The 24,614-nt window shown below is 36.4% G+C and overlaps 1 protein-coding gene across 2 annotated transcripts in view; it reads right to left on the reverse strand.

Moving 5' to 3' along the window:
• Window positions 1–1,963: 1,963 nt before the first annotated feature.
• The window catches only part of POMT2 (protein O-mannosyltransferase 2), a 32,131-nt gene continuing 9,480 nt past the window's right edge, over window positions 1,964–24,614 (reverse strand). Inside the window, exons 7-21 of one of the 2 annotated variants that reach the window (XM_087951991.1) lie at window positions 22,900–23,006; window positions 21,343–21,425; window positions 19,749–19,858; window positions 17,758–17,824; window positions 15,738–15,798; window positions 15,136–15,214; window positions 14,326–14,477; window positions 13,597–13,688; window positions 12,504–12,580; window positions 10,795–10,866; window positions 9,850–9,909; window positions 9,350–9,455; window positions 8,030–8,170; window positions 7,197–7,259; window positions 1,964–5,434 (exon numbers count right to left, since the gene is read on the reverse strand). In XM_087951991.1, coding sequence (XP_087808117.1) covers window positions 7,225–7,259; window positions 8,030–8,170; window positions 9,350–9,455; window positions 9,850–9,909; window positions 10,795–10,866; window positions 12,504–12,580; window positions 13,597–13,688; window positions 14,326–14,477; window positions 15,136–15,214; window positions 15,738–15,798; window positions 17,758–17,824; window positions 19,749–19,858; window positions 21,343–21,425; window positions 22,900–23,006 — 1,242 coding nt within the window. In that variant the 3' untranslated portion in view covers window positions 1,964–5,434; window positions 7,197–7,224. Of the gene's footprint in view, window positions 5,435–7,196; window positions 7,312–8,029; window positions 8,171–9,349; window positions 9,456–9,849; window positions 9,910–10,794; window positions 10,867–12,503; window positions 12,581–13,596; window positions 13,689–14,325; window positions 14,478–15,135; window positions 15,215–15,737; window positions 15,799–17,757; window positions 17,825–19,748; window positions 19,859–21,342; window positions 21,426–22,899; window positions 23,007–24,614 lie in introns of both variants that reach the window. The other variant, XM_087951990.1, reaches the window with a different exon arrangement.

A 24,614-nucleotide genomic window follows, 5' to 3' on the forward strand; every position in this document is an offset into this window, starting at 1 on the left:
TGAAATTATTTAAATGTATAAATGCGTTGGATGGGCCCTCATATCAGGTATTATATACACAGGACAGGAAGGGGGATGTTTTCTACTATGGCAAGAGAATAAACAATCTATTCTACTGCATGTAAAAAGTATACTACTAAAGATACTGATCTTTCATTATGCCATGTGTCCATTATCTCCTTCCACAAGTAAAGCAAAATGTAACAACATCCTATGAAAAATAATGGGTAGAAGGCCATTACAGATCCAATCTGGAACTGGGGAGAAATTTCCTGAGAAGAACAATTAATCAGTGGAACAGTTTTGAGTCCAGAAATTGTGGGTGCTCCATCACTAGAGCTTTTCAAGAAGGTAAACCATTTGTCTGGAACAGTATAAGGCCATGATGACGAACCTATGGCATGCGTGCTGGAAGTGGCACGCAAAGTCATCTCTCTGGGCATGCCAGCCGTCGCCCGTTACTCTTCCGGGTTCCAGCCAGCTGGTCTTCACGCGCACGGAAATGCCAGAAACCAGAAGAACAGCTCCCCAGCGCGCATGTGTGCACTGGGAAGCTGGTTTCCAGGGTGCATCTTCATGCACACATGTGCACCAGAAGCTGCTATTCTAGTTTCCGGCATTCCCAGGTGCGTTCTTTCCCCCCGTTTTGGCACTCAGTGCTGAAAAGGTTTACCAACACTGGTATAAGGTCTCCTGTTTGAGCAGGGGGGTTGACTAGAAGACTAGAATGTTGGTGAACCTTTTCGGCACTGACTGCTGAAATGGGAGTGTGTGCGGACATGCGGGGGAGTGCTGGAAACTGGAAGAGCAGCTCCCTGGTGTGCAGGCACACGTCAGGAAGCTGAGCTTCTGGTTTCTGGCACACACATGCGCGCTGGCCACATGGTCTTCCGGTTTCTGGTGCACATGTGCATGTGAAGATCAGCTGGCTGGCATGCATGTGTGCGCCGGAAACAAGAAGCTCAGCTTCCTGGCACTCACATGCACCCTGGGGAGCTGCTCTTCCAGTTTCTGGCGCTCCCATGCATGTGAAGACCAGCTGGCCGGAACCCAGAAGAGCAACATGTGACAGCTGGTGTGCCCGGAGAGATGGCTTTGCATGCCATAGGTTCGCCATCACAGGACTAGACTGTCCCTTCCAACCCTGTTATTCTATGTTCTAACTTATCACTAATTCTTAAATTCCATCAGCTTTTTTCTATTGATCATTTAAATATATTTCCTCTTCTTCTAACTTCACTGAACCAACAGGATATAGAAGAAAAAGCAAAAAATTTGCTGAATTATGGTACTACCACTGACTAAACGGATAATCAGGTGTTGGTGAATAAAACTAGATAACATACAATGTAATAAAAAATTAATCACATCAGTGACTTCTGAATTTACAAAGAAGTTCTCAACATGATTCTGCATTGCATTAAACCTTTTTATCACTCACCTTTATAGAACATTCACCCACTGTTTCCAGCCGAGTCCCTCAGCTGGATATTAGATAAATAATGAGCACACATTAGTTAATTACATCAGTTATTCTTGTGTTGAACTTCTTGTTCCATGAAAAGGCTCCTACTCTGCATGTAACTGCTTTCTGTAATATAAGCAACATAAAACTGATTGGTTTTAAGATATGCATCTCAATGGCAACTTGAAAGCTTAATACTGAAATGGGGGCCATGTGGAGTCCCCAAATGCTGTTCCTTCAGTGTTAAACTTCAAACAGTGAAAACAAGAAATAAATCTAGTAGTGATCCAAACTGATATCACAAATATATGCATATTTTCTCCTGAATCATAATAAATTGGTGGTAAGGTATATTCACAAACAAAACAAAACAAAACAAAAAACAAAGAATGCCCCGGAAAAAATAGTGATTCCATGTACAATGTTAATATTCATCAGTATTAACTAAGCCTTCATTTTCATTCAACTGAAGAAAAAAAATCAGAAATCAACAAGCTGTTTGAGACAAAAAAACTTATTTATTAATAAAATTAAAAGGTAATCTTTTTATCAATTAACCCTCTGTAAAAAACAGTGCCAATTCAGTTTTCTTATATTAGTACATTAAGAGCAATGACATGTATTAACTTAAACATACAGGCAGTAATCATATGCAAATTACAACCAAGCACACTAACAACTTCAGTATTAGCAGCATCAGTAAGGAAAATCATAATGTAGGAGACTGAGTTTTACCTAAGGTGTGTGAAACAATAGCTATAATTTTTTTCCTTAAATTGTTTATTTCTTATAGAAACCAGAGACAGTCCGACTGCAAATCTTAAAACCATTTAGTAGGTGGAAGAGCTTCATTTGAATGGGCACAACCTCCTCCCACACTCCATGTTAAGACTATGCTTTCAGTGGCATCTATTTCTTCCTTCTTTCCTTCCTGTGTACCTTTTAAATAGATGAAAAATTCTAGAGAAATCTAAAGCTTATTCAGTTTTGTAACCTCAGAGTTGACAATACTTTAATACAGATTGTATTTAAAAAGGCATAAAAGTTCCTACAAATCATGTGACTTTTTTCAAACATGAATTTCTTCAATAATAACCCAAGGAATGAAAAGCTTTTTAAAGATTTGCTATCAAGAGAGGCAACTGCACTGCCATAGTGACCCCCCCAATGAGAATGCATAGCATTGCTGACTTCTTCTTCCTTATCCCATTTGTGGTGTCATCATTGCAGTCCCATCCTAGTATGGAAAAACAAAGATTATGCAATTCAAGGACTCAAAACAAAAAGTTTCATTTAGTCATGCCTTCAATCATGGTAAAGTGGCTTGTGTCCCATCAAGACCACAAAGGGGAAGAAGAGAGACAATTGTAGGAGTCATATGGTTGTAGTAACTGATAGGAAAGTGAATGATCCAAACATTCAAGAGCAGTGAAACTGAATACTATGAAACAATAGAAAGATTTTGCAAAATCACAATGGCCTACTTCAAAGGAGATTTTGCAGCCAAGTCATTCTTTAATTTGCATACTTCTTTTAGTATAATATTTCAAGAGTTCTAAAAAGAAAGAGGCTTGAAAACAACAAATGAATGAAGCTAATTAATTATATGCAGTAAAAGAAAAAAATCGATAAGGTAGGATTTCAAAGTACAAGAAAGCCAATAGCAGGTGTGTGGAAAGGCAAGTCGAGACATAAGCATGTATTAATGCATTACAAGTACAAAATACTGAGCTAAGGCACATTCACTTAGAATTAGTCTTTCCCACAGAAACCAGTATTTGCAGTGTGATGGTAGAAGAGATAAGGGGGAGTACCTTTATACAGGCAAGAGGCCACCCAGTGCTAGCCTGCAATATTGGAGTTATTGACATTATGCTGTGAAGGACAGCCGTTAATGCCAGATCGGATATCTCTCTTTGTACAGTGGTAAACTAGTCTTATTGCATCAAATTCAATAGGAACTACTGTATGCATGTTCCAAAAAATGCTCTGTGCAATACTGACTTTTAGCCCCAGCACGTATGTGCTGAATGATCAGAGCATCAGGCAAGGCTACACTGAACAATTGTCCACTGGAGTACTGCAGAATCCAGAAGAAAAGGGTTCAGCAGCCTTGTGGAAATTCTACATTAAATTGTTATAACACTATTTTGCACAATATAGCTTTAATTGATAAAAAAAAGGCTGCCCTCCTTTAAAAAGCCAAGTACATTTTAATCATTCTATTCATGTTACAGTATATAGCACACATACGATATAACATGAATAGTTCAGAACCATTTTATGGGGACCTGATTTAGAAATGTAATCAAGAGTAACATTTGAACACTTAATAAAAAATGGTCAAGAATTTATAACAACTGTTGCTATCAAATTATCTACCTATAACCCACTGAATTGCTACTGATATCATGAAGTCTTCCTGTTTCCCTGAATCTGCTGATAGAAGAAACAGCAGATTCTAAGCAGTCATCTCTACCTGCTATTTCTATTTTTCTGTTTCGTTCCTGTATATCAGGGGTGTAAAATTCAAGGATAGCCAATAAACGAAGGATGGCATGAAGCATAGAATTTGGGAGGCTTCAAACTTTCATACACGTGCCAAAATGAATTACTAGAATATTGCAGTAATCTGGACATAGGTGATCAATGTAACTAGTGCTGAAGCAACATTTTTTTTAGAATTTGTTCTAAAAAATTATGGTGCATTGCACAATAATTGAAAGTGAAATGTTTTTCAGATTGTTTTTCAGAGTTTCTTTCACATGCAATTAAATCACAAAAATTCTTCCTCTGCAGCTGAAGAGTTTTGTACTTCAGCTGCCCTGAAACTAAAAAACCTTTCTCCAGATAGTTTAGTATAGCAAGTAGAAAAGACTTCGCAAACAAGACTTTAACAAAAAATAACCCAGTATTAGCACTTATTTTGCAAAACCTATTCATTCACATCAGCTTTCCCTCAGGTGATGGGATAAATCGGATCAATGCCAGCACTAGCAAATGCTCTAAGCTATTATGCAATCTCTGCAGCTTTGCAGCCTTGCTCAAAAGGCATATCAGAGGAATTTAGATCTTAGAAACTAAAAACTTAACATCACTCCGCTAAAAACATCCTCAGAATAATGGTGTGATGACTGGAATTTTATAATTTAGTAACTCTATGAGCCTGCTACATCGTCTAAGATTTTCTTAACTGCAACAAGTAGCTAGTGCTCAGAGACAGAAATATTATGCAAAAGTAGGAATAATTTATTGCCTTTTGTCTTAGAAGAAAGGAATGCACAGAAATCTGTAATGCTTCAACCAACTGAAACATTTAAGTCCAATCATTTACAACTAAAGCAAGAAAGAGGTAACTCTTGAAGGTATATAGGTATGTGTACACAGAGAGACAACTTCCCTTTAAAAACATAATAAATTATTGGTTCTGATTATTGGTTCATAATAAATTATTGGCTCCTCTTTGCAAAAGACCATTTTTTAAAAAGATCAGTTAATATTCCCTGTTTGTCATGTCACACTTGATCAGAGATAGATTGCATAATCTACATCTTTTTGAAACACATGCATCCTCAAAATCACACATTATGACATTGCTATAGATTGTCTTGATAAGACAGCATGAGTGTTTAAATATTGCTTGGACGGTTCAAACTTTAAAATAGCAGCTGGCTCAAATGACTGGACCTTTCTGTCAGAAACTCTCCCACACTGTTGCCTCCTTCTTCAATAGTCCACTGTCTCCCCTCAGAAATGTTTCAGAGAAGATTCTTCATATGGTAGTAACCATCAAATGGACAGAAATGTTTGACCACATCTATTCTTCTATTTTATTCCTTTCTTTAAAAAATAAAGAGCTGGGTCTAAAACTCCCATGTTTCCAGCCATTTAAGGCCTGCCATTGAGCTGCTGGGATCAGAAGCCAGCGGTCCCGTCATCCCATAGGATAGAGGATGGAAGAGGTAAAAGCTGTGGAAAATACAAACACATATATAAATGATAAATTAAATTACCAAAAGCACAGGGTCATAAAGGCAGAAAGTATTTCAGCATCCACTAGGGTGGCCTAACTAATAGTACATAATATTTGTAACATATGACATTCAATTGTATTGTTCACTGAATTCTGACTTAAAAGAGAAAATGGCAATTGTGAAAGAAAAGCTGTTCACATTAACTTAGGGAACATCTAGAGTAATGGCAATATGATCTGGATTTGAGGAATATTACCATCAGTCTCTTGTCATAGACTGATCACTCCTTGTTGGTTTGAGTTCTGTGGTGTTGCACCCTCTACAGAAAGATAGGATCCATTTAAACAGTCTAATGGACACTATTCTGTTTCAGTGGGAGCTTGGAATTGTTCCTGGAACTCTGGAATCTGCTTTAATCTCCACTTGAAACAAGAGACTGGCAATGGCCTTAAATCTAATTGCGCAGACCCTCTAGGCCCATGGATCATGCAAGGTCCTCTGGTTTTCAAAGGAACTCAGATGATGAACTGGCAGAAGAGATGCCATAGTGTTGTTGAAAGAAAATAAAGAGTGAAGCCAATCAAAAGTAACAGCTTTCCTTGAGAATTACCCTGTGGCATTAAAGGCAGCAAGGACAGCTTTTCTCCACTCTTTTTATATCTGCAGAGAGCTGGCTGGTTGCTCTTTTACGATAACCCAGTCCCAGCCCCCCCCCCCTTCCCCCCGATTCCCACCAGGGGAATGTTTACAGGCTGCTGTAAGATCTGTTGTAGGTGTCTGTCTCATTAAGATACTCTGATTTCCTCAGAGCTGGAATCTGATTGCACAGATCCCATGAGTTGCATGAGGTTGTTTAATTTAGTTTATTTTACTTTACTTTATTGTCACTCTACCTCGTACAATGAAATTAAATACCATCTTTATGACTATGAAAATAAACACACATCCTTTGCATTCTATACAATTGAATTGCACTATACAGTAGAATTCAAAAGAGCTACTGCCCTGGGATAGAAGCTGTTTTTCAGCCTATTTGTCCTTGTTTTTATTATCCTGTACCGTCTGCCAGATAGTAATAGTTCAAACAAAAGATGCCCAGGGTGAGATAGATCTTTGAGAATGTTCTGAACAGCATAGTCTTGCCCAGTTATCTGGAAAGAGTTTGAATCTGTTGCTCTAATGAAATGAATAAAGACCTTAAAAATGAGCCGTGAATTCAGTCCATCTGTGTTTTAGAGCCATTGGGATTGGCCCCGCCCCACCTGTGCTGGCAGAGGAGGCATGCTTGCAGACCCCATTGGCCTGGTGGGGTCCAGGAGAAGGGCCTCCTCTGCCATGGCACCTGTCCTCTGGAATATCTCCTCCTCCCCCCTCCCTGAGTAAGATTGCCTCCAAGATTTTGGACTTTCCATTAAGAGCCTAAGGATCTAGCTGTGACAGTTAGCTTAGGGCACCAATGAAGGAACATCACGGTTGAGGTGGTTGATCAATTAACAACAAATCCCCCCTTCTCCTGCTCTCCTCCTCCCCATCTTTAATTGGGTTTGCTTGTGTATTAATTTATTTATGTTTTTAATTTATACTATTTTATCTTTTATGATTGTGAACTGTCCAGAGTTACCCTGGGGCAGCCAGTAAACTTTATAAATCAATAAAATAAATGTCCTTCCTGGCTGATTACGTTTTCTGGGAGGTGACATGTAATTAGATTTGGGCAATTATTTATGTTTTTGAGCAGCTCAAGAACTGATTCTCACCTATACACACTCAGCACAATCAACACTGCTATTCCATAGTCATAAATCTTCCTAGCTTGAATGCTGGTTGAAAAAAATGAAACGCAGAATTTCAGGAATACATCCCACGTAATCCCTGAGGGAAAAACAACAAATTAAATCTGATTTGCAATTAAATTAATACAGTTTATATGACAACCATTCATGCATTTAATCAGATTTTACCATCTCATTAGAAAGCACAATTTTGATAGCAACTTCTGGAAGATTTATATGGGGAAAGAAAAATCTGTGGAAAAGAACATGCAGGCCTCAGGAAGGGCATTTTGGGGCAAGTGATGGACAAGTGATGGGCAGGATGTAAAAAGACTTTTAAAAGAAGTATCTGTAGTGTTTTATATCCTGAGGCCAGACATTAGAATATTTAAAGCTGAGTTTTTAACAATATTCTTAACCAATACACCTAGAAAGCATTGTAAAAATAAAGTATTTCTGCAATGCATTTGAGGGAAAATTGTTTTAGACTCTTTATCAAACTCCTATTTGAAAGAGTTCCTGATCATTTTAATAATCATTCTAACACCCACATTATCAATACAGAAATGATGAGAATAGGACAATAGATTCACAGGGCTATTGAATAACAGCTGGTATTTTATATCCCAATCTGCTAAATTCAGTTTTAGATTATAATGGTCTCAATACTGGAAAAAATATTGTTTCCTGAGAACCTTTTGAAAACATGCAACGTGTTAAGGTAAACCACGTAATCATTTACACTCATGCTTTTCAAGACTCTCTGTAATCTGATTACCATATTTAATTCCTGATATATGAAGATATATAAATCTTACCTGTCAACATGATGGAGAAAAGCATGGCAGGGAAGTAATGATGGAAATAGAGCACTCTGCCCATCATGAAGAAAGGAAAATAATGGAGAAACCATCCCAGGATAATCCTTCCCCCACCATGCAGCAAAACTCGAGCAAGTTCTGTAATATATGCATATGCCTAAATATGTTTTCACTGATGTTTATTTAATCTCAAAATTGTATACAGTACAAGCATTGGATCCTTTGAAACATTATAAAGAGATCGAATTCTAGGGAATGTTACAATGAACCCTTCCAAAGGTACTTATGACCAGGTTCCAAAGAGCCAACAGCCAGCCCCCACCCGATAATCACATGATTGCATTTTTGTACACTTGGCAACCAGCCTTCGTTTGCGACTGTTTGCACTGTCCCATAGTCCCATGACCATGATTTGCTTAATGACTGTGGCATTAGTTTAACAACCACATATTCACTTGATGACTATGGCAATTCACTAAAGAATCATCACAAAAAAAAAGGTCATATATTTGGGTCTGTCATATGATAATCCACTTCACAACAACTATCACAACGTAGAACCATTTTGCTCTAGTGCTTAAGGCACCAGACTAGAAGTACTCAAGTCCCACCTTAGACCAGCCCAACCTACCACAGAGGTCTGTTGTGGGGGAGAGGGGGGGAATAAGAGGAGGAAGGTTTGTTGGATGTGTTTGCTGCCTTGAGTTATTTGTAAAATTAAAGAGGGGATAAAATAAAATAATAATAAAATAAATAAAATCATAAAATAAATATAATATAATGAAATAAATAATAAAATTAAAATAGGCAGACTCCATTACTGTTATAAATCGAGGATTACCTGCATCTGGATAAGTCTTCTGCAGTTTTGTACCACATAATTCCATAATTCCAAACTCATATGGCCAAAAATCATAGAATCTTATATGTTGAAGCGCAATCCAATTAAGGTGAAGTACGCAGGTAAAGGCTATTTTTTAAGTATTTAAAAAGCTGGAACACTCTAGTTAAAGCCATCTGACTATGAATTTATATGGATAGTGATGTTATCTATGATGTATTCTATGTTAGTGATATCACTGTATCCAACTGTTAAGGAACATTAATGGAACAAGGAACAGTGAATAATTCTTAATAGCTTTCCGACTTTCCAGTTTTAGTTTTTTATATATGTGATTTTGGATCTCAACATCAGTAATAATCCCCCTTTTCCAATAATCTCTCTCTGAAGGAAAGGCAATATAGCACTGGCTACATGGCGTTTGTTGTTTTAAAGTTCAAAGAAACAATTTATAATAACAAGAAAACTGGTCTTACCTTTGTGTTCAGCTGTCAGCTGAACTCCTCGCTTCATAGCCACAGATATAAATATTATCATTGTAAGATATAACACAATAGCTATGAGACTCATCCACCAAATCACCTGTTTAAAAAAAAAAACATTGTAAATAAGCCTATTCAGTGCAATTTTTTTTCTTCTGCTTAATTGTGTCTTGTTCTTGGGGACTGCATGTTCAAGTGCCTCCAGTTTTCTTGGCAAGACTTTCCAGAAATGGTTTGCCATTACCTCCTTCCTAGAGCTGAGTGAGAGTGACTGCCCAAGTTCATGCAGCTGGCTTTGTGCCTAAGGCTAATGCCTTAACCACGACACCCAACTGGCTTTTGCAACATAAATTATAAAGAAGCAAAAGATAAAGATTACAATTATGAAGAAAAGATTATAAAGAAAACTACTTAGGTGGAGTAAACATTCCAAGGAGCTCAAGGTGAAGATGACTCATCTAATCTCAAGATAAAGAACTAAATTTTTTGCTTACCGGGTTTCCCAGCAAATAAACCCTATAGTCTGTTTCATTGACACCAGAAAAACGCAGACCCTATGGAGAAATTGATGTCTGAATCAGAAGTGATCAAAGTATTTCACTTTTAATCCTTATCTTTTAATGAATTGATTTTTTTCCTTTCATTATAAGAGAAAAAAATAGAGGCAGTTCTTGACTTACAACTATAATTGAGACCGGAATTATGGTCGTAAATCACTTCAACTGTAAGTTGAGGCATCACCTGAATGAATTTGAAATTATGATCACTTTCTTGCAATGGTGGTTGAGTGAAGGCTGCAGTCTTTAAGCAAACACTGCGGTCATTAAGAGTATCCATTTTCCCTAATGGGTGTTTACCAGAAATAAATGCTAGCAACTGGAAAAAATGTCACAAATCGTGGTGACATGATTGTGTGATGGTGCAAACTGCTATATAAGTGAGCCAGTTGCCAAGTTCCCAAAGTAAGACCATATGACCTTCAGCTGAGGGTTTGTAACTCCAAAAACAGGTTGTAAATAGCTCTGAAGAGATTTGTTGTAACTTCAAATGGTCATTAAATAACCAGTTGTAAGCCAAGCACTACATGTATTTCATATTTATAAAACAATTCAAGTTTGGGTTTAAATGCAGTTAAATATTTTCCAAGAACAGTTTTGCATGACCTTCATAGGTCTTTGCTAACAAGCATCTGTTTAAATAACGGCTATTAAGCAATTAGAAATACTGAAGGGTATGAATCTTAAATAAACTTTATTCTATTCCATTATTTTTAAAAAAAGAAAGAAATACTGGCAGGAAAAAAAGAGATTTGGGTGTGCAGATGTCATTTAAATATGCATCCTGGAAATATGCAAAACGAACTAACAGTAATTATTCATGCTATTCTTTTAAAAACAAGATGAAGACAGAGCTCTTCAACATTTATGCTGATCACATACCTGATAATTGATTGGCCAATGCCAGGGTTTTGATGTTACTTCATTTTCCTTTGGTTTAAGGCCACTGTTTCCCTTCCAATGAAATGAAAGGCAGTTATCAGTTTTTATTGTGCCCATTTACCTTCTGTCTGTCTGTCTGTCTGTCTGTCTGTCTGTCTGTCTGTCTCTTTCTCTCTCTGTCATTATACCTCTCATATTTAATAATGTACTGTCCATGTAATTCATTTCATATAACAGTGCATTACCCACCTCTGGAAAGTTTATATGGACATACGTGCACGCACAACACATATTCAATCTTTTACTGCTCTTTCTTACTAAATATCCTACTTTGCCTTCTGCTGGAGATAGCGTAACCCAGCCCACCTTGAAACTCTGATATCACATTTCAACCAGGAATGCTTGAGAAAATGCTCCATAGTGAAAACTATGAGAATTTTTTTTGTTATTGTTCTTCATTCTCAACAATTATCCCCAAAATAGAAATTCATTAACTTTGCTTTCATAGCACTAAAGTATCTTTACTTTTACAAAAAGAATTTTCCCCCCTAAAATGAGTTAGAGTGTTCATGAATAACACTAAACCATTATATCATGGTATGTAAGTAGTAAGGAGCCCAGTGCAATCTTGGATTGATACATTCCCCACTCCCTGTTGCTCATGCAAACTGAATTGAAAAGTAAACAGAAAATTAACTTAGGCAGATAATACCCTGTCTTCTCCTTACTGATGAATCAGAAATGTAAGAAATATAAGAAAAGCAAAAAGCTCCAATGCAGAGATATGTAACTATCATCCAAAAACTATACTAATCCACTAATGTGGATGGATTTTGGAATATAAATAACTGACTTACCTAGTACCACACCAATAATGTTTACCATGAAAATGGATTAATACCAAATTGGTTACTAGTAACAGTTCTGACTAACATTTAGAAATTAGAAAATGCTATTTTATGAGCAACTCAGAGCAACTTGATTCTCAGTCCATATCAGGCTGGCAGAAGTGTGGATAAAAGGATGGTTTGCCTTTTATGGCCCCAACTAAGGAGCTAGAAAAGTCTGAAGATAAAAATACTAAGTTTCCAACTCCTTCCATTCATCAGCAATTCTCTCACATGCCAAATAACTCAGATTAGTGTTTTAAAAATATTCCACTTGCTAAAATATTATTAATAAACTGTATAAGTAATTTATCTTTCTTTAAATATCTATAGTATACCCCAAAGTACTTTTTCAAGAGGCAACTGAACTGTCTGGTTTTTCTTTGAATACATTTTGTTTCTCATTCAAGAAGCATCTTCAGCTCTGACTGGACAGTGGGAAGAAGAAGCTCAGAGCTGAAGAGGCTTCTTGGATGAGAAGTCTTCAAAGAAAACCAGAAAGTCCAGTTGCCTTTTGAAAAAGCACCTTTGGGACAACCATGACCTGGATGACTGAGAATTTCCATAGACATATCTACTGTATATTTTACAGGTATATGCTACAATGTAAGATATACTACGTAAGATATATATATACAGTGTAAGATATATATACAATGTAAGATATACTTCAGCCTTCCCAGATCACTGAAAGTGCCTTGAAAACTGTTAATTAGAGAGACAGATTTATTGGATTGCATCTTCTGCTATTTTGGCCCAAACCGTGTTTTTTTTTTAAATTTATTAGAATGTTAAACAATAACTCCTAAACAATCTACCTACTCGGATCATAACAATGTGAGATTCCAGCAGTATTTCTGGAAAGGAAGGTTTCAAAACATCCAAACTGATATTGGGCACTGCAGAAAAGAAGACAGTTTAAGATTAATCTTATACATTAAATCTGTACAATCATTCTCTCAACACTCAATTAAATTCAGTGGGGCAGCATTATTGAAATAGCAAAGCAAAACAAAATACGCAACCAAATCTTGACTGGTCAAATTTCCTCAGGTCCTCATTCTACATCCTGGAACATTAAAACTGAATCATAGGATGTTCCACTTTTCATTTTTCTAAGTCTCTGAAATGAGGAAACAAGGGGTACGGTAGAATAGGCATGCCAGTGATATATACCAATGATGGCTAACCTTTTCCATGTTGCATGCCCAAAGTGCCCGTGCATGCCTGCACCCATGATGCAATGCACACGCAATTTCTCCGGCCCCCTGCTTGTGCGCATGAACCCATGTGTGCACTGCACACCTTTGCGCATGAGCACATGACTCCCCTGCACTGCATGCCTCTGCGCATATGCACGCAACCCACCTCATGCTGCATGCCTCTGCACATGCGTGCGTGTCTCCCCCCCGCCCGTCTCCCCCCCGCGCATGTGTGGCAGTTACCCGACAATCAGCCGGCTGGCGGGGGGCACACACACATGCATAGTGGGGCTCTTCCAGGCGACCTCTTGCGTGCCACTTCCGGAACACGTGCCATAGGTTTGCCATCACGACTATATACTGTGTTTCCCGAAAATAAGAACCAACCGAAAAATAAGCCCTAGCATGATTTTTAGGATGCTCGTGATATAAACCCTACCTCAAAAATAAGACCCAGTTAAGATCGTCAACCAGACATATGCATTTAGTAATGTATTTTTCCAAAAATAAGACCTTACCAGAATATACACACACACACACACACACACACACACACAATATAATATATATATATATATATATATATATATATATATATATATAGAGAGAGAGAGAGAGAGCTGAATACCATACCATACTATACATATACATATACATATATATACATACATATATATATATAAATATTTTAATAGCATGTTACAATCACATACATCTGGAATTAATGTGATCTTCAATATTCCAAAGAGTATTTGGAGTCTCCTTCTGATATGGAGTGCAAGTGACTTCCACTTGTTCCCAGCCCCTGTGAAAGACAAATATTTTTAATCAATTCACCCCAATTTTCAATCATATTTCTTGACTCTTTTCAACACATCTTTTTGTAGAGATCTCTTTTTGCTAGGAAATTGATAAATTATAATTTAAGGGAACTATTTATTTTATTTGTTGAACAAGCCAACACATACATGGTATAATAGGACACACAAAATGTTATTTTTGTATAAGATACTATAAAGGCTACATCTGGAATATTGGGAATAAGTTCTGGGTGCTCATGATCAGAAAGAATAAATTCAAATGGAAAGAAAAGTCATTCACAATGTAAGTATTAGGTAAAAGTCAGTTGTGTTCAGTGGGGCTTATTTCTAGGTAAGTTTCAGCAATCAAGATTTCCTATATTATACCAGATATGAGCTCTTTTTAAAAAAAATACCACAACATATTACAAGTATATTAATATGGGATAACAAATAATTAAATTAGCTATTTTGGCCAAAGGAAGAGTATGGCTCTAAATTTATATGGCTATACATTTGCTGTTGTTTAATTTAAATTAGAAATCAGAAAATGTAATTAGAAAAGTAATGAAAAATGGTCCCTTAAAATAACTGTAAAGCAATGTTTTAAGAAAAAGTTAGCTTAGACATTTGAACAGTTACCATTTGGGTAGTGTCTTTCCTGTCGAACCCAAGATACATGTTGTTGCTAGATGAATTAACCTTATTTGACTTCGCAGGACTTTGATGCGTTTCCCATCCTTTCTTCCTACAACTTCAATTCGCCAGAAATCATTGGAGTCTCCAGATCCATTCTAGAAAACATATATATTACAGGATGGGGGCAGGAAAGAGACATTAAGAAAATCTTTTTCTCTAAATAGCTCAAATTGATACATAGATGACCATTCCTTTTATCCCCATTACAAAAACTTTTACAATAGGTTGGGGGGGGAATACCTGACTTATTCAGCATTTCCCTATTTTTTTAACCCCACAGAAAGGGGAAACTCAGCATCCCAAGTTGGCTTTTGAGCTTATGTATTTTTGGGGTTCTGATTGCATCCCCCAATTACCTTTTAATGCCTGAACCTCTTGAATTGGGATTTCCTGGCACTCAGTAGAGTCACATGATCATATAGCAAATTGGGGAGGAAATTCTTTAGAAAAGCTAAATGATTTGAGGTCCAAGAAAAAAAGTATATAAGGTCACACATAAATTCTATGGTGGTATTTCAGTGCTTCAATTTATTAGATCTGCTTTCATCCATATTTTCTTTTAGGAGTTCTATATAGTTTTTAAAGCAATATATTAATATTATTAACTGTAAAATCCCTTGTGACCTTCTATGAAATATCACAGATTTTTGAACAATTTAAAAGCAAGAAAGCCACAACAGAAAAATGCAACCCTTTGCTTTGCCATGTGATGTTTATTACAAATGGAAAGCAGAATCCTCTTTATTCACTTACAATGCCATATCCAGTGACCTGAAAATGTTTCCTTGTCAAGGGGGCTTCATGTTGATGACTGTGCAGATTTCTTGATGTCCTAAAGTTAAAATAAAGTTAAACTCTTTGATCCGATTTTAGGATAATCCGAAGGATGGAAAATATTAAACAAATATTAAACAAAATTGCATATATTTTGTTCAAAATATTATATGCAATATAATAACACTTTGTTAAATATCTATTTATCTATCAATATACAAGCATCATAATTTCTATAGGGTGCTCATTGATTCTCATGGAAACCATTTCCAAATGTGCAGCCATGTTAGCTAGCTGTTATTGCTCCTATATAAAATCAATCAAAGAACCTCTATTGCCTCAATGAAGCTGATCCTAAGCATTTAAAGTTCAAGTGTATAACTTTACAAATAGGAAACATCCCAATATACACATGAAGCACAAAGGAAAAAAATAATAACAAACCAACATCGACTTCAAAAATTTATTTTAGTCATGGCTGGCAGATAGAAACTATTCTATTCTAACCTTCAGTTAGAATAGTTAGGTCAGACAAATCTAGAAAATCCTCAATTTTTTTTTCAAATTCCTGTGCAACTTACTCTTTGTGTTCCAGATGGATAATATCTCCATGTTTCACAAACTCCACAGGGAAGGAAGGGTCTGAATAATTTGATAAATAGAAGAGGTCTCAACATGAATTTGTGGAGAAGGGACAAAGACATTAGAACACTGATACCTAAATATATTATCAAAATAATATAAAGAGGGGAAGCATACTTCCAAACTCTATGATTTAATTCAATTGTAGGAACACTGAATCTGTATTTATTTCATTACCCTGTGACTAATCTGCACTTTTCAACCAATAGCTGGAAGAGAAGCCGCTTGGACATGCTAAGTTGCAAGTTGTGAAATAACCACATTTTTTTTGCCTCATCCAAATTATTTCTCTCTTTTAACAGGTACCCAGTATCTGCTAGACATTTAATCCTCATTTATAAGTACTTAATCCTTGCTGATATCTAAATTAAGCAACTGTGGAAGGAGGGGGAGAGAGAAAAAGAGAGGTTGCAAAGCTATAAAAATTGACCAATGAAAGCCATCCATTTCGAATTCTGGAAACTGTATCTGCCCTTGGGCTCACTGTGGCATGTGTGGCAATTAGGAAAGAACACTTGGGGCTTTAAGTAATTAATGGGACAATTTAAAGAAACATATGTTTTTTTTCTTTAGATTTTTATTCCATCCTTTTTTCATATATTCAGTTTGTACACATACAACAGTTTGTTTTATTTTGATTCTGGCACTTCTTAGTATTCATCCTGCAAATTCTACGTTTGTCAGCAACACAAGAATTTCAGAATGCACTGTGATAGAATAATTTTAATAAGCAACTTGTTTAATGTAATTCTGAATGAAGTATACTTGCATTTGGGACACAGAAAGAGTACTATAAAATACCATGGTTTAAGAGAAACATTATTAACATAAACATTTAGAAATGATAACATTAGTTTTAAAAGGTAATACAGCTGATAACCATAAAAATAGTTGGATTAATACATTTGTTCATTATGGCCTATAATGAAGTACACCTACAGACAGCAGTTAAAACAGCAGTTAATGCTGTAAGGCACCATGGGCAACAGTAAAATTGCAATGTAAAATAAACAGCCTTAAAACTAAGGCAGATAACATATACATGCAAAATTTTAAGCTGTTTGTCACATATCACCAAAATGAAATGAGAAATTTTCTTTGGCAAGCTTTTATTGGATCCAATATTCCATTCATGTTTTTGTATCAAAATGCTTTGCCCAACAGAGTAAAGTGTGTGCTTCTATGTGCCTCCCTCTTGTCATTATTGAATTTTTTAAAACAAAGAAAAAGAAAAAAAGAGATTGGTGGAATCTGTGAGCTCTTGTAGTAAAATCTAGCAAAACTAGCACGTATTTATTTTCCAGTTCATAAAAAAGCGAACAATAGTCTTCAAACAGAGAATTGGATTAGCTGTCCCACAGTCTTTTTTTGTTTTGTTTTTTTGAAAAAACCTTTCTTAATATAAGATCATTATATCATACTTCCAAAAGTGTGGTGCTCCACCGTCTGACAGATTTTCAGAGAAAACATTTCTCCAAAAATTTAATCAAGATCTACTTCACTGAAATGTCCTATCACTTTTTCTGGACATACTATCTGAAATATAGGAAAAACACTCCATTTCAACTTTTGTATATCTGAAATTAATTAAAAGACTGTCATATTTTAATTCAAATCTATTTTTCCAAGTAAAAAATGAATGTATTTATTAAATGTATATTAATCTTATATGAGAAGACCTTTTTACTGTCCCAGCTGTCGTTCTGCTACATTTCCTTTTATTAATGTCCCCCAAACAACTTGTCCAAAGCTAGATATCCTCTCAAGTGATACAAGCACATTCCATTTTACATCTATGATTTTCTTTGAAAGAAAGTCAAGATTTCAATATAGCAAGTATTTAATATATCCTGGGAAACACAATTGTTACAAATATGACTGAACATAATCCTGAGAGACATTTTCATTGAAGAAAAGTAAAATGAATAATATAATCCATTTGGTTGATTTTCAATTTACCTCTATTCAAGTTATGTTTCCTTATAATCCATAAATTATTCAAGTCTTTGTGTAAATATGCAGTGACCTAGGGATACATAAAAGTTATTAGACTTAATTTCTTAAGTATATTAATGAAGCTACACTTCTATAATTACTAACAAATACAATACCTTACATACAGGATTACATAATACAAAAATGAAGAAAAGAGGTTTATCCCACTATTTTTCCACAATAATTGTCATTCAAAGTCATGTTGATTTTGATGGTAGTAAGGATCTTAAACTTAAATCATCAGAATAGTGTCATGAAGATTAGTTGATGAACCTAAGCCCGTGATGGCAAACCTATGGCACGCATGCCGGAAGTGGCATGCAGAGCCACTTCTGCCAGCATGCGAGAGGTCACCCAGAAGAGCCCCACTGTGCATGCATGCACACGCTGCTGCCAAATAGGTGATTGTCAGATATCTGGCATACATGCACGAGGTGTGGGGGTGCGCAGATGCACATGCATGCGCAGAGATGCGTAGCGCACAGGGGTCTCACATGCATGTGCAGAGATGCGCAGCGCATGGGGGTCATATGCACATGTGCAGAGATGCACGGTGCACATGGGGAGTCACACGCACATGGGGAGTCACACGCACATTGCCTTCTGGGTGCTGGCACGCAATCGGCATGGGAGCCAAAAAAGCTTAGCCACCACTGACCTAAGTGACGCAACACCGAAGCCTTTATATACATATTTATAGACTAAATACATATATAAAGAGTGAAACATGAATAATATTATAGTATGCCATTAATTTTTTTTTACTGTAAAACAGAACTGCAATCAAAGCCATTTCACACTGGTTGGTTAGCCAGTATCATTTTTAGTTGACTAAAACTTTGATATTATGTTTTATTTAATAAATTAATATTTAATAGACTGAGAAACAGTTTCTTTTCCAAGGCAATAATTGTCTTGAATCAACCAGTGTATTTGTGATTTAGTCCTATGTATATAGTGGCATTTTTAAACTATCTAACTTACTATATGTTTAGATAGGTTTTAGACTAGTGTCAGCCTTTAAGATTTTCTCCCTTTGCTTTGCATCTTTCGGCTGTCATAAGTAACGGGGGGAGGAGGGGGGAATGGTTATGGGAAGTGAGCTGGAGGTGTTACAAACCAGAACTGTATAAGCTGGGGGGGAGGGAGATTCTTGCCTAGGTTTCTATCCTATGCTATGCGCAGCTGCAACTCTTTATCAAAATATGTCAAGGTCAACGGACAGACGCCTCATCACCACCTGGAGATGCCCACATGATGATATACACAACTTTTAATTGGATGAGCCAATTGAACTACTGGGGGTGGGAACATTGCCATTACTTTGTATATGTGATTTACGCGCCCATTTTCTCAGATTCAGAATTCTTTTGTTGCTACCACTTGATTTCCAGTAAAAGATATCTTTTCTCTGATTAATGGAGTCTAAGTATTTCTTTCTTGGATTTTGAATGGAGCACCAGCTGACAACTAGGTATTATTATTATTATTATTTCAATTTTTAAATACTCTGTAGTTTGATTCTGATTTGGTGTTTGGGGCACTGTGCTTGAGTAGCTTTCAAATTTCATTTTATTTGTAGAATGAAATGACAATAAAGGCATTCTATTCTATTAGCAAACTAATATTTAATAATTCGTCAAGACTAATAATTGGTCTTGACAAATTAATAAATATTAGTTTGGTAATAAGGTGCCAATAAGGTACCAATATGGGTACCAATACTGAGTGGAGAAAATGATTTGGAAGGTTGTGTGTACTCTTCAAGCTCTAAGTTTGAGATTCCTGATTTAGACAGCATGACTAGTAGCCATTTTCCATCCCATGAAAAACAAGTCTTGAAGGCCATCATAGATAGTGAAAAAATAATTAACTTCCATATGTTTTAGTCAGCTGAATGACTTACGGAAGTATCAGTAGAATGATTGAAAATGGTATTTTCATACTTGACTGACCTGCTGCTGCCTTGCTCCCACTCCTTCAGGATACAGGTGCCAGTGGGAGTGAAGGTATCCTCCTGCCATGCGAAGGTTCTTCAGTGTTATCACAGACCCATATGCTACATCTAAAAAGAAACAAGGGTTGCATTTGTAACCATAGATTACTGCCTTTTCCCCGCTTCCATTCAATTGTTTCTGAATTTCAGAGACTGCCTAAACAAGTTCCTGCAGTTTTCTTGGGAAGGTGTCAGCCCTGGAGCCATCACCCCCCCCCACCCGCACCTTCAGGGCTGCCACAGCAGAGATGGGTCAAACTGTGGAAACGGGAAGGGGGAGGAAGAGATAGCTGGGGGATTGTAGCCAAAATAAAATACTTTCTTCTGAGAACCAAGAACTTTTCTACAAGGTGCAAGGAGGTGGGATCTGAGACCAAGTGACCCTTGGACTGTGACCTGATTGGACCATGTGATGAACTATGTGGGCAGGAAGAAAACTTTACTTTTAACTAGGGGAAAACCCAAGAGGGGTTTAGAGTCAAGTTTCCCCAGATGTGCCAATATGACATGCCTAATATATCTTTACTTTGAGGAACATGCCTCATGTTTGGGGGTGTTACTTGGAACTCTAACACAAGGTTTTTCAGAAATGGTTTACCACTGCCTCCTTCCTAGTGTTCCTTGTTCAAAAAACTCTACTGGCAAATAGATATGAAATAGAGCACTCTGTCTAGATAATTCAGCCCCATTTGAGCATCTTTCATGTAAACATAATGCTGTTTGACAACAATTTCATGAGACTCTTTACCTGATTCATGTATCATACTAACCTACAACTAAGGCTTGTTGAATAAGCAGCAACTGGCTGCTTTCTCACAATCATGCTATTTATATAATGTAATTCATCTGGCTCAAGCTTATACAGTTTAAAATTTACCATTTGATGCATAACCTAGACTATTATAAATTATTAAACAAGTCATAATTAAGTCAAACAGTTGTACAATATGTACACTGAACCACAACCAACCACACTACTGTACAACTTGGGAGACTACTACCGGTAGTTTATTGTTACTTACTCAGTGTCATAGATATTTGTACGCAGACGGTTTTGGACTTAATCTGTTGTATAATAACATATGGCTTTTGTCAGGATGATGCTCACAAATAGCAATAGCACTTAGACTTATATACCACTTCAAAGTGCTTCACTGCCTTCTCTAAGCGGTTTACAGAGTCAGTATATTGCCTCCAACAATATGGGTCCTCAATATATTTAATCTAACACAGATGTGTAAAATTCAACTTAACAATATATTGCCCTCCCAGCCTCACTATGAAGTACATACTTTTATATAAAACATTAACAAAAGCATCTATATGCCTCTATCACACTTGTGCTTCATTGTACATTCCCTGTTCCCAAATCAAACATAACAAAAATTAATTTTTTAGAACATCAAAATATTTCAAACAATACCAGGCAAAAGTTGCCTTTTAAAAACCTTTTTCTTAAAAATTATTAATTTGCTTTGCTTTGAACTACCTTTAGACTGTAGAGTTACAATGTTTGCTAGAGCATTTGTCCCTTCAATAACCCAGATACTCACATTCTGGAACAGAAACATTATGAAGATTGTTTCCAATGAGCCGGGATTGAAATCCGGAGCTGAAAAAACCATCACCAGGTCCACTGAGAAAAAAAAGTACTTGGGTTTTCAGTAGACAGTATGATTAAATAAGGAGAAAATGTAACAGGAAAAGAAAAATGCTTTCCACTTCTTGTAGATGTCTACAAAGATCTAATTTCCTGAAGCGTTAGAACATCCTGAGCCATACTATCAGATCAAGCCATGGTTTAGACCACGGGTGTCAAACTCGATCACGTCATATTGCAACGTTTTTTGCCTTTGTAGAGCCAGGGTGGGTGTGGCCTGCACCTATGCATCTGGCTGCCAGTTTGATACCCTTGGTTTAGACTTAAGGGTTCTTTACAGCCTCTCATTTCCAGAGGCAAAGAGAGCAACAGCCAGAATTGTGAATTATCACAATCAGTTGTTGTCTCCAACCATAATTGGCAGTAATCTCAAAAGCCTGGTTATTAAAAATCATGTTTAGCCAGTTTAAAGATAAATCAAGCCTCACTGAAATCAAGCTCAACAGTTCATGAGGTTTTCTTGGCAGCAATAAATAAGTAGTTCACCATTCCTTTTTTTCTGGATGTGTGTGGGTGTGTGTGTGTATTGTTGTTGTTGTTTTTACTTTTCAGACTACTTTGCATCCTTGAGGTTTTCAGTCTTACTTAGCTTTGGCCTGGTGCTGCAATTAATCAATGTAAACACTACACTGAACTCAATTACCGTATTTGCCGGGCGTATAAGACGACTGGGCGATAAGACGACCCCCAACATTTCCACTCAAAATATAGAGTTTGTTATATACTCGCCGTATAAGACTACCCCCTCTTCCACACACCTTCCACTTTTGCACTTTTTTTTTTTTTTTTGACGCACTTTTCTGCTTTGGACAATTTTGAAATGAGCTAATCCAATTTTGAACCAAGAATATGCAAATAGCTATGGAGTTTAGAAATGAGTTTTAAAAATATTTTTCATTGCTTACCATTAAGCGTAAAATATGTTGTAAATAAAATGAGAACACAGGAAACGTTCTCTTCTCAATACAGCTGATCTCTCTCTCTCTCTCTCTCTCTCACACACACACACACACACCAAAAACCCGGACACTGAAAAGGCTGCCAAGGAACAGTATATTCAATGCCTTCTCTTTAATCAAGAAACAAGGAATTCCTTAGAATCTTTCTTTTCCCCAAGTGGCCCTCTTTAAAAAAAAAATGGAGGTATACAAAAAAAAAAAAAAAACGCTGCACGGAGGACTTGACCTCTCTCCCCACCCGCTAGGAGGAGAGGGGAAAAGCGCGGGCAGGACCCCCCCCCCCCACACCCCCCCCCACCCCCGTGCACCAGCCAGTGGGAGTCGCCCCGGCGATAAGCCCCCCACTTGGAGGCAGTTTTCAGGCAAAAAGCCCTTCGCCGGTAAATGTCTTTAATAAAGGCTTGGTATAGGGTCCAAATAAACACTGCAGCAATTACAGTGCAAAGTTTCTCAACTGTGTATTTCCTTTCTGACAGAACGAGATGAGATACCTTCTGTTTAATACTGCAAAATGCACTGCAAAAAGAGTTATATAGAGGACAAGAGGCAGTACAATGAGGCAAAGTGCACGAGCCAAGAAGTGCTTTCCCAGTGTGGCCTGGAAAAAAAAATAAGACAAATGCATCAACTTTTAGGCAAGATTTTTCTTTATCAAAACAAATTGTCTCTCTATATATTTCCAGTGCTGAAGCAACGAAGCTACAAATTTGTACGCTTACACACTTAAAATTAGACTGGAACAAAGCATACTCAATTTTTTTAAAAAGCTTTATCTGATGTATTATCTTCCCATAGTAAATCATGCCATGAGTACCTCAATATGGCAACAGAAAAGTCATATGTCAGTTCAAAAACAATTTGAATGAAAACAAACAAAAAAACCTTTTGGAACTGTGTGTACCCCAAAAAAAAAAAAAAAAAAAAACCACACATGGCATCTATCTAAAAAATAAATACATTAATTAATCCAAAATTTGTTACTCATTCAAACTTCATTTTTTCCCAAAATAAGATTTTCTGATGGGGGAATTAATTGGATTGCAATTTTCCATGTTTATTCAATATATCTTTTTCTAAAAGATTGTACTTTGGGGCTTTTATCTTATGTACATGTAGAAGAATAGCTCTCACAGGCAAAATTATTTCTAGCACTGTTTGCTTACATACCTAACTGAAAACAGTTCTGAACAAAACAGATAATTCCAATCAAGTTCAAGACAGGCTTCTGAAATTACTTATTTTCAACCTCTTCAAAACTCCAAATGCTGTGACATACAGTATTTGCGTCTGTTTAGCCATTCATCTATATGCCATACAGGAAAAACAGTTGGAGTAAACTACTACATATGCTGGCTAAAACTTCATCCAATTATTCAATACTGTAGTATATATTTTCAAATAACCATGCATGGAATGCTGTCCGAATCCACTATTTCCCGCTCATCCTTCAACTCTGTTAACTTATATTGTTATTGCAAAAGTTTCTTCTTGGGTTATCTAAGAAGAATGCAAATGGTAGAAAAAGATTACTGAGTAAATTGAATATCCTATAGGAGGGAGATAATTAATAATCTTGATGTAATGCTTTTTCAGTTTTAAGTGGTGAAAAGTGCTAAAAGAGAGTTATTCTGTCAATCCTGATCTAGAATTATACGCTGCTTTGCTTAGTTTAAGATTCAAAGAACTGTGCTGGCAATGGTGCAACTTAAGTTTCTGAGCAGCCACCTGCAAAAGGAGGTATAAGCAACATGGATTTGCTTTATTTCATTTTCAATTGACTAATACTTTCTGAAGTAGTTCTTTTCAAAAGCTGAAACTCACATCCTTGCGCTACATGTATTTTAATCAAGAAAATAAATCACATAGCAGAAATAAAAAAGATCACATTTTCATATATAAAAGAAATAGAAATAATTGAACTAAATTATATGTGTCAGAAAGCCACTTTTCTTGCTGTTAATGAGGTACCAATTTAATAATGTCTATTGTCAATACTTCATATTTAATTTCTCCTAAGCATTGCATAGAAATAATTTACTGTCCAGAAATAATTTAATTTCTACCATGGCAAGCTATTTATGTCCAGAAAATAAACTCTTAATGATGAATGACTTGCAGTTTTCTTCTTCTTTAAAAAAGTAATTCAACATGTAAAGGCCATTAAATCCATCAGGCATAGCTATAAACCAGTAATTTATTGGATAAA

Source organism: Notechis scutatus, chromosome 1, assembly GCF_049901735.1.
Source record: "Notechis scutatus isolate UNSWTSFEM ecotype Mainland chromosome 1, rNotScu1.2, whole genome shotgun sequence".
Taxonomy (NCBI): domain Eukaryota; kingdom Metazoa; phylum Chordata; class Lepidosauria; order Squamata; family Elapidae; genus Notechis; species Notechis scutatus.